The sequence below is a fragment of the Terrapene carolina genome, unplaced genomic scaffold (assembly GCF_002925995.2).
Source record: "Terrapene carolina triunguis isolate 2854851 unplaced genomic scaffold, T_m_triunguis-2.0 Scaffold172, whole genome shotgun sequence".
Taxonomy (NCBI): Eukaryota; Metazoa; Chordata; order Testudines; family Emydidae; genus Terrapene; species Terrapene triunguis.
In genome coordinates this window covers 519035-530027 of record NW_020664523.1, presented here as the reverse complement: position 1 = coordinate 530027, position 10993 = coordinate 519035, and the positions used below count along the sequence as shown (strand labels likewise).

At 50.4% G+C, this 10993-nt stretch overlaps 1 protein-coding gene across 1 annotated transcript in view; it reads left to right on the top strand.

The window, feature by feature from the left end:
• The window catches only part of CLIC2 (chloride intracellular channel 2), a 17838-nt gene extending 7618 nt beyond the window's left edge, over positions 1-10220 (top strand). The window contains exons 2-6 of the mRNA XM_024199291.2: positions 856-965; positions 1913-2038; positions 4742-4848; positions 5926-6107; positions 8029-10220. Of these exons, the coding sequence (XP_024055059.2) occupies positions 856-965; positions 1913-2038; positions 4742-4848; positions 5926-6107; positions 8029-8190 (687 nt within the window). The 3' untranslated portion in view covers positions 8191-10220. The remainder of the gene's footprint in view (positions 1-855; positions 966-1912; positions 2039-4741; positions 4849-5925; positions 6108-8028) is intronic.
• Positions 10221-10993: the final 773 nt, after the last annotated feature.

The following is a 10993-nucleotide window of genomic DNA, read 5'->3' as shown; positions in this document are numbered from 1 at the left end:
CTTTTTGGGATTTCCCCCCGGACAGGGATTTGGAGCCCAAAAAGCCGGACATGTCCGGGAAAATCCGGACGTATGGTAACCCTAGTAGTAGGGGCTAATTACCCCCTGCTTTGCATCATGTGTGATCATTCACAACTGTGCAAAGGAGCTGTGAACTGCCACCAGATCAGAACGCTAGGCCTAGATCCGTGGCTGTGGCAAAGCTCAGACTGGCATGGGTGCAGTAGTGGCCACTGCACTTCCCTAGTACTGGGCTGGCTATGCACTGGGCTTCCCCTGCCTCTCCCCTTCATCTTCCCCATGTAATTTCAATCAGCCTGATGCCCTGTCTCTGTAATGGACCCCCAGCCTCTAACCAACCCCAGACTTCTGGGAAGGGATTTCCAAAATACAGATGCAAACCTAGATCTGAATTTGGTGCCTAGGTGTCTCTCTGTGTAATGGATCCTGAATGGACCCCTGAATCCTAACATATCCCTTAAAAAAACCTAAACACAGATGCAAACTTTGCAGCCTGGGCCTATATCTAGATAGACTATAAATGTGCCATGTGACTTAGATTATAGTTGCTACAAGAACCATCTGAGCATCTCCCATCTCTGGTCCATTTGAAATCTCAACCATAATGTTGCATTGAATCTCCTTGTTAAAAAAAAATGGAGAGAAAGGCACCTTTGACGATCTGGGCCTAACTCCCAATGAAACCAGTGAATCACCTGTTATGCTGCCACTGCCTGTTTACCAAGCCCGGAGCTGTGCTAGCAGCTCCTTGCCCAAAGCCGCTTGCAGAGGCCCAGCTGTGGGAGACATCTTATGCCCAATGAGCAGCATTGGTCTATTTTGCTCCTTCCGCAGGCTGGCCTGGATGGCGAGAACATTGGGAATTGTCCCTTCTGCCAGCGTCTCTTCATGGTTCTGTGGCTCAAAGGAGTCAAATTCAACGTGACCACAGTGGACATGACGAGGTAAGGGAACGGTGGTAATTCTTGCCAGTGAGATATCCAGAGTACACAGCAGGGAAGCTCAGGGCTGCCCCTTGGATTGTGTGCACCAACAAAATCTTAGTGTCATATGGCTCAATTGCTCTTCACTCTACACTTCAGATCTCTCCCGCTGTCAGCATCACATCCCCTTTCATTACATCTGCCATGTCACTGGCATAGATGGAGCTGACTGGCATCATTACGAGGCGGTGTCCCTGCTAGCAGTCTATCTGTGACCAAATTCTCGCCTCACTTATGCTCCATTTGCCCCCCGCCGCTGACCTCCCTGGAATTACACAGGGGATAAGCCAGCAGGAAATTTGGTCCCAAAATCAACAGTTCAGGACATTGTAAGCAATTGGGGACACAATGTGAACAACAGAAGTTTGTCCATGGAGATTTATACAAGATATCCTGCAGAGACAGGGCCATGAAAAGATGGCAGTGAGCCCTCTCAGCAAATTGAAATGACTACACATATCCCATGGGCCACCAAAGATGGATGTCCCAATGGCCAGTGAAGTCAATGGGAGCTGTGAACTCAGGGTAGAATTTGGGCCTTTATCTAGGGAGCTCCCTCTCCTGATCAGCATGGCTCTGGCTCCAAAACACGGGGCCCATGATTCCTTCTCACCACTGTGTCTCCTCCATGTACTAATCTGTGTCTCTCACTATTTGATGCCTTCATCATGTGGTGTTTAAGAGCAGGTTGGACAAACACCGGTCAGGGATGTTCTAGGTTTACGTGGTCCTGCCTCAGTGCAGGGGCCTGAACTAGATGACCTCTCAGGGTCCCTTCCTGTCCTACCATTCTATGTTCTTCTTGGTGGTTGTGCATGGTGGTGAGATGAGATTGTGACACTGCATTTGCAGTGAGGCCTTCGCCTCAGCAGTGAATCCCTCTTTTTTTTAAAAAAAAATCATTTCAGGAAACCTGAAGAGCTGAAATCTCTGGCTCCAGGGACCAACCCTCCATTCTTATTGTTCAACAAGGAGCTGAAAACAGACTTCATTAAGATCGAGGAGTTCCTGGAGCAGACGCTGGCGCCTCCTAAGTATTTATTATCATAGTATTATGCACTTCTTTGCAGCCTTCCAACCAGGAGATGTGAACTGCCACCAGATCAGAACACTGGGCCTAGATCTGTGGCCATGGCAAAGCTCGAATGGCATGGGTGCAGTAGTGGCCATTGCACTTACCCAATTCTGGGCTCCCCCTGCCCCCCACCTCCCCTCTCGCCCCTTGCACTTTGCAAACATTGATCAGTTCAGCAATGGTACTCATCTTGTTATCTTGTGGGGCGGGGGGGGGGGGACGGACAGAGGCACAGAGTGGGACTGGGAGCCAGTGGCAGTGAGTAGAATGTCCCTTGTCCCTAGTCCCTTGCTCTGAGCAATATATTGCTCTCTCCATGAGGGTATTGCTGAGGCCAAGGTACTGCTGTGTGTCCCTCAGAAGAAGCAGAGATAGGCTTTTGCCTAGTGTGAGATGGTTAGTTTAAGGTTGTGACTCTCCCTCCCCCTTCCTCTATGAATAGCTAAGCAGCAAGGAAACAGTTTGGCCTGTGAGATAACACAATGGGAGGAAATTCACTGTGTGATCTCTGGATGCAGGCAAAGAGGGAAAGGGGCTGGACAGGCGAGCCACAGGGGTGGGGGATGTGGTGAGAACGTGCAAGTGGATCGGTTTAGAGACCCAAGAAGCAGATGCCATTATTTTTCAGCAGGGGAGGGGAAGGGATCTGAAAACCTTTTTTCTGCTTGTTTTTGAAAGGGGCAGGTGCATGTAGCCAAGCCAAGGTGAACACTCCAGCCCAGGGGTTAGGAGTGCAGCTAGCTCCCAGCCGAGCAGTTATTATGCGCTCATTCTTGGCTCTCTCCCCAACTGTTCACTGCAGTGGTAAACAGGAGACACCTTAAAGGGCCGGAACAGTTCACAGCTGGGGCTTTAGGCCAGATCCTGAGCTGTAGAAAGCTGTGTGGCTCCCCCGAGTCTCCCCCCTCTCACCTCCCTGATGAGTTACCAGCTGTTGGTGGCTGCATGGCTGTCTGGATGGAACCCAAAGCAACACTCTTTGGATAGCAGGGAGCAGAATCCTAGCCTGGGTTTCCTCCTTCAGCTCCATATTGCTCTGAAAACTCCCCTCTGTGCCTAGCCAAACTTTGGGACATACCTAGCTAGAGGTCATTGTTGCACGACCCTTTCCAGATTGCAGCCACGTCCCGAGCAAGCTGGCATGGGGGCACTCCAGGAGCTCATGCTAGAGGAATCCAAGATACTCGCTAGGTCCTAGGGCCAGATCTGCAAACGAGCTCAGCACATTGGGCGCATGTTGGGTGCTGGGATATCTTGCAAATCTGTCCACAGTGGCGGAGGCTGAGCCCCTCTGAAAGCCCCAGCCTGAGAGGCCTGATTCCTGTGGGAGTTAGGGGCTGAAATGCCTCTGGAGGAGTGTACCCTTAGCGACCATCGGACACACCAACGCTCAAAGCTCAAGCCTTTCACTGGGCGACTGCTGAGCACACGAAACACTGAGGCTTTGCTCTCCATCCTCACTCACCTAACAGCTTTCAGCCCAGCAGGCACAGCACAGAGATGGGGCAGGTGTGAGTCTCAGCTCAGTGCAATGGCATGGTGCAGTCCTGCCCTCTCCTCTCCCAGACAAGGGCACTTAGACCAACGGCTTATGGATTAACTCCTGTACAGAGTACAAAGCTCTTTAGCCCCTCAAGTCTTCTCCTTCTGGGAGCTAATTCAGGCCTCTTCCCCTAAGCTCAGGAGTCCCACAGCCTCCTCCATGGCCTGAGTAATAATTCAGGCAGGCTTACCTCCCTTGCATTTGAGAGTCCACCAGCCCCCCTCCAGGGGCTCACCAGTCAGTCCTTCCAGCCCTGCCCTGCCCTGGGAAAGCTCAGCCAGCAGTAGTGCTGATCTCCTGGGGAATCTCCTCTAGGTGCACCCACCACCAGCTGAGCTACCTTTCCTCATGTCCAGGCACTCATTAACTGCCAACCAGTCACCTGGGCATGGCATTAATGACCTACAGGTGGGCTGAGATGGGGTTGCTCTCCTTAAAGGGGCCGGCCACCCTGTGACAAACAGACTAATGGGAAAAAGCATATTACCTGCTCAGATGGTCAGGTCTAGTTACAGAACAGCACCCCCTGCCAGGAGAGGTTTTGGTACCTGCAGCAGTGTTATTTTGAGGCACCCTTCAACCTTCTTCACTCATTCCTCACCCCAGGCCACTGGGTAGGTACTGGAGCTGCTAGCCTGTGCTGCTGCAGCTTTGCTGCTATTGCTGCCGGAGCTAGCTAGATTAGAACTGGCTTGGGTCTGTCTACACGGGCTGCAGTCCCCGCTCTGACTGCAGTGTGGACAGACCCTGAATCTGGCAAAGCCCACCTTAGGGCCAGTGCAGGGCTGGGCCTAACACAACAGCTGGGATGATGTTGGCATGCGGGGTATACTGGGATACCTCGAGAACAAAAGGCATTTCCCCACGGGAGCTGCATGAGTTTCCATATCCCCCTCGTGCCAATCCGTGCACTCCTGTCTGAGGCCAGCATCCCAGCAGAGCTCAGAGCTTCCCTCTATCCCTTGGGCAGGAAGTTAGATGAGGTTGATCATTGCAGGGCTTTTGAACCCATCTCAGTGCTTGTGGGTTGTATAGTCACCAGAAGAGAATGCAGCTGAGTAGCCTTCTAATGGCAGAGTGAATTCTCCATATATGACTCTATGCAATTATCTGTTTAAGGTACCCACACCTAAGCCCCAAATACAAGGAGTCCTTTGATGTGGGCAGCAACATTTTTGCCAAGTTCTCTGCATACATCAAGAATCCCCGCAAGGAAGCGAATGAGAGTAAGGAACCCTGGGGTATTTTTATTTATTATTCTGAGTTCATCATTTCCCCTGGAAATTTACTTCCCTGGATCCTGAAGCAAAACCTGTTAGCAAAATAGCTCGCTCACCCAAGGAGATCCAGAGGGTGTCTCAGCTGTTCACAGTCCATGAAGGTGGGGATGTCGGTGCACAGAATGGGAGCTACAGAACGTCCAGGAGAGGTGGAGGGGATGCCTCTCAGCAGCTGCGGCAGGGATCTAGAGGTGCTGAGTATTGGTGATAACTCCTGTGTGCAGGATTCCTGCTCGTTGAGAGGGCATCCTATGGCTGGGCTGGAGTCCCCACTGTCTCCCACACTCCACCCGCCCAAGTGATGCCCCCAGCAAGTAAAGCAATAAATTGGAAGGACAAAAGCAACCCTGCCTTTCACCCAGCACCATTTGAGGATCATGATCCATAGCTTGTGCTGTAAATGCCTGGAAGCAGCACAGCATCAGGATAGGTGACTGCTAAAGGAGCAGCTCTGGTAGCTCCACCTGCACAGAGCCCTGTTCTGTACACACTGTGAGCAGTTCTGGCACACCCTACGGGGGGCAGTGGGACATTGCACTGTGTTTGGTGGATCTGGGCTTGGGGAGGCAGTCTACCACTGGTTTGGCCAACCCCCTCTAACCACTCCCTCTCAGAGAAAGGTGGCAATACGTATTAGGGGCACGTTCAGATCCTAGAGCTCTTTGGAAGGTGCCAAAAGGATATCTTCCGGGGTTTCTCCACCAAAATCCCAACAGTGGTCCCAGGTGGAAACCCCTCTTCATGTATGGTCCAGCTCAAAGGTACAAGTATCAGGGATTTGTCTGTGAGGGTGGAGATTTTTTTTTTTTTTTATGGGGACAGGGGCACGGATTCTGTCTATACCTACGCATTGGGGCAGGTTCCTTATCTGATGCCAGGGGCCCTGACTGTGATCTCAGTTGGGCTGTTGTAGATCAAGAGTAACTCTACTGAAATAAGTGGAGTTGCAGTGAAACTGGTGGGTGTGAGAGCAGAATCTGCTCAAGGTCTTTCACACTAACACTGGTTTCTCCTTGGGTGCAGATTTTGAGAAGGCTTTGCTGAGGGAGTTCAAACGCCTGGATACCTACCTGAACAACCCGCTCCCTGAAGAAATCGACCAGGACAGTACTGAGGAAGTCCTGGTCTCCAACAGGAAGTTCCTGGATGGGAACAGGCTAACGTTAGCTGACTGCAACCTGCTGCCCAAGCTGCACATCATCAAAGTAAATCCACCCACTAGCTACAGAGGCCACAATCTCTGGGTCAAAGGACAGGCCAGCACACGAAGTACAGGATTTTCAAAAGTGCCTTCATGCCCAGGGAGTGTAAGGTCCTGTGACAGTTAGCAGGACTTGTGCTCCTAAGTCACTTAGGCCTACCACCTCATTGAGATCAATGCCAGTTAGGCACATGAGTACCTTTGAGGATCTGGGCCTTAGGCGCTTGTGAGAATCACCTCCCAAAGCAGTACAGGTCCCTTTACACTCCCAACTAGAGCCAGCTCACCACATCTGACTTTGTGAAGCTTTGGGGAGCTGAGGCGCTGTCCAATTCCAGCTCAGAATATCTTGACTCAAGCCTGTCTGTACTCATCCCTTTGGCGCTATCCCCTGCTCGGTGTCTCGCTTGTCCCTTCAGTAGGGCATTTACCTGGGCAGTGGGCTGGAGAGGGAGGCTAGAACAGGTGAGCCAGGTCTGATCATTTAAACGGGTGAATTTCATCCCAAGGAGAGTGAAGGAAGCTCCATCACTCAAGGGAGCTAAAGCTAAACAGGAAAAGCACTGGAGAGAAACCTGTAGGGGCAACCCCACTCCAGCCCCTGCTCTTCCGTGAGGGACCAACAGCACTAGCCAGACCCAAACACAGTGCTGGTAACCAAAGTCTGGGAAGGTCCTGGCTAGCTCTCAAAGGCGATGTCCCAAGTAAAGCCTTCACAGTATCACCCCTTCTGGCCGTGTGAAGCTCTGATGTTATTTTCAGGGGTATGGCTTTCACAGCCAGTACTTTTGGAAGCGCTGGGACACCTTTGTGTCTCTGGTTCAAAGCCAGACTGGGTGGACAGCTCCCCTCCCACCTGCAACCCTCCTCTGCTTCTGGACTTAACAGCCTTGAAACCATCCATCTCATCCATGATGAACAATAAGTGTGAAGTCAGGGAGAGCATTGCTGCAGGAACAGAACACAGTGTGTAATAGCCATCCCTGACATGCTGGATGGATGAGCCAAGAAAGCTGAGATTCTGAGCTGACAGGTCTATTGATCTCTCTCCAGCAAAGCTGGCCGTCTTCTTCCTCTGAATGAGGGTATTGATCCAGAAGGGATGGGAGGGATTTGTGGGAACTCAGTGGACTTCACTGTTTCATCCACTTCATGATTTTCACTCCCTCTCTTACGTGGATTGCCTTAGCCAACCTTTAGGGGGCACCCTGGGAGTTCCAAGTCAAGATTCACTCTTAGTTGCTCATGGATATGGAGTCCTGTTTGGTCCAAGGTGCTACAGTGGAACCTCAGAGTTATGAATGCCTCGGGAATGGTTGTTCGTAACTCTGAACAAAATGTTCTGGTTCTTTCAAAGTTTACAACTGAACAGTGACGTAACACAGCTTTGAAACTTTACTCTGCAGAAGAAAAATTCTGCTTTTAACCATCTTAATTTAAATGAAACAAGCACAGAAACAGTTTCTTTACCTGGTCAAAATTTTTTTTAAAACTTTCCCTTTATTTATTTTTGTAGTTTATGTTTAACACAGCACTGTACTGTCTTTTTTTTTTTCGTCTGCTGCTGCCTGATTGCATAATTCCGGTTCCAAATGAGATGGGTGGTTGACTGATCAGTTCGTAACTCTGAGGTTCTACTGTAGCACCTAGAGGCCCCAGCTGAGACTGGGGCCCCATTGTGCTGGACACTGCCCAAGGTGGGATTATTGTCCCCATTTTACAGATGTGAACTGAGGCACAGAGAGATTAGGTGAGTTGCCCAAGGAACCAATGATGGAGCTGGGAAGTGAAGTCTGAGTTTCTGCATACCAGGCCAGTGCCTTAACAACAAAGCCTGCGGGCCTCCAGGTCAGTGGGGCCAGATCTTATCTGGATACCCAGAAGTCTAATAATCACCTGCATTTTCTCACCCTTCATCCCTCTAGATTGCTGCCAAGAAATACCGTGACTTCGAGATCCCAGCGGAAATGACAGGCATCTGGCGCTACCTCCACAATGCCTACTCCCGTGATGAGTTCAGCCACACATGCCCAGCCAATGAGGAGATAGAACGCACCTATGCCAGCGTTGCCAAGAAGATGACCTAGGGGCAGCCAAACGAGCCGGTTTTTGAAACCCCTCTTTCCATTGGAAACACTGCCGTGAAAGCTGCCTTCTTCTGAATGGCCATGCCAGTAGAACAGCCCAGTCCTGTCACCTGCAAACATTTGGGGATCTAGGAACTGGAGGAATCACTATGATGTAATTAGTAACAGCCTTTCAGAAAATAACCCTGTGCTTCCAGCTGCTGCAGCTACCCTCCTCATGTGTAGATTGACTGCACCCTGATTTTACAGCTATAATCATTGCATGTAGCGAAATGGCACCACCCAGCTGCCGAGGCAGCTGCTTTGTCATTCCTTAGAGGCTAGGATTCCCAACCTTTTTGTGGGATCACCAACGTTTATTGTGCAAAACTGCGCACAGCTGGTGACCATGTGGCATAGTGCGGTTTAAGTATCCCCCTTTTGAATCTGGAGGACGGGGTACAAATGATGTCTTAGTTCCCAGCAAAATGGGTTTTCACATATGCATAGAGTTTAGGCCAGAAGACACCATCAGATCGTCTAGATTTACCTACCCTGTATAACACAGGGCATTACATTTCACCCACTTACCTCTGCTTTGAGCCCAATCACTTGTGCTTGGCTAAAGTATATTTTCTGGAAAGGCATTTGAAGACACCAAGAGATAGAGAATCCACCACTTCCCTGGAGCGTTTGTGCCCATGGTTAATCACCCTCACTGGTAAAAAGGCGTGTGCCTGATTTCTAATTAGAATTTGGAGAAGCTCCATCTAATTGCTGTGGAAAAATAGTGTGCTCAAGATGTGCACAGGGCTGCACCAGCGGGGGCTGCTCTAGATGAGGAATGAGGTACCCTGGAGGAGCTGTGTGAAGGCTCCAGCATGGGAGGCTCTGCAAGTCACAAACATACCAACAACAGACACTGAACTACAGTGCCTTCCCCTCCTCCAATACCAGGTTTCCATTGCTTTATCTCCACTGACTTCAGCAGAGCTCCTCCTGAGGCATGTAGGTGTAGGTTCGAGGTGGATCAGGCTCACACATATCACAATCTCAATACAGAGCACCAGCAGCAAAGAGCCATTTCTTATACAAAGTTCACCCGGTAAGTGTCAGTGATCAGCTTGGAAACTCTTGCAAGAGATCTGCCCCGGTCTTACTGCTGGAATGTGCACTGCTAAGACTCAGGTGCTCCATCTCCAGATCTCCATGATCCCGCGCAGCAACGCAGCTTGATCAGGAGAGGTTCCCCTTTCAGGTACAGGCAGTGCAGGAGTTTTCCATGATTGGGCAGCAGACTGTGAACTTTCCCCTGATCCCACACAAGCTGTACCCACCTGCGCAGCCAACCAGAGTGGACAAAAATTCATTTGCTTTCTAAAACAAAATTATAATTGATGTGCAGCATATCAAGGTCAAACTGTGTGTGCGTGTGCACAGAGCACCCAGGCCCACTTCCATAGCTGGGTGAGCCTAGCGCAGTTCCACTGAACGGCAAGACCAGCTAAGGATCTGGCCCACATAAGCATGGAGTGACTGATGCTGGCTTAAGAAGTACGACCCTTGAGGCCCTTTTCTACCACTGCAACCTTGGGGATTGCTGCTAGCTCTGGCATAGTCCAGGAGGCAACTGACAGAGGTTTGCTGGGAGGGGCTGACCCAGTGCTCATGCCAGCCCCGCCCCTTCCCATCCAGCATTATCCACTCTATGGTGTGAACTGGCTATCTACGGGGGCCCATGGGAAGTTGGGGACATTTTGCATGGCCACACTCTCCTCTCCTCCATTAGATTTGTGCTGCTGGGGCCTCCCGCCAAAATCGATACCCAGGAATCTGCCTCCTCCCCCCAAATAGTACAGAAACCAGTGGCAACGTAGATATTCTGTAGAATGCAATGGCCTGCCTATAATGTACTGAGCGTTACAGATCTGCACTGGGCTCTGAGATGGTAAAAGCCCCCTAGAAAACCCACTAAGTTTCTCTCTTACTTGTACTTTTGCACTAAAAAGTGTGTACTCGCAATTCTGCTTTTGATATATTTGTTAGTTTCATTCAAGTGATAATAAACTTTATTTTATATACAACTTTCACAACCCAGCCCCAGACTGCTGTCCAGGAGACGCTGAGAGCTAGAGAAGGCAGTAGAGCATGAAAAGGTGTGTGGTTGTGCTGGGAACATGAGGAAGTGAATATTAATTGCATTTCTAAAATAAACAGTAATAATAACCTCCATTTTCTGTGCGATCCCTTGTGCTGAAGGATCCTAATATGCTGTACAGACACCACCTGGAAGGCAGCCCGCTCTGGGGTGGCACACCGCATCTGCTCTGCATCCCGAATTCTATAGAGCAGTGTCACATGAACAGGAATTCCATGACCCCTTTACTCCCCTCAGAAACTGCAGAATGGGCGAAGCCACAGCAGCATAGCAACAGCTGTGGTATTATTGACGATGTCACTCACTGGCAGTAGGAACGGTGCAAAGGACAGGGACTACTGACCACATGTTGGTTGAGGTCATGGCTCTCCATAGGGCTCCCAGGCCCCTCAGTTTTGGCAGCATGGCCTGTCCCTTTGCTGTGCTGATATTAGTCCCCTGTTGGCATCTGACGTGCCAATGCCACCAGTGAGGGATGCAGAGCATATAGGGAACTTACTGCTGGTCAGTAACTTCTGCCCTTGCTTTCTGCACCATGTGCTTGGATTTGGGAGAGGAACATGCTGTATCCAAGGACTGGTCTCTGACTCCTCCCTGAGGGGTAGGCCCCATTTCACCATGTCCACCACGGTCCCCAATCCACAGCGAACATGAGTCTGTTCAGCA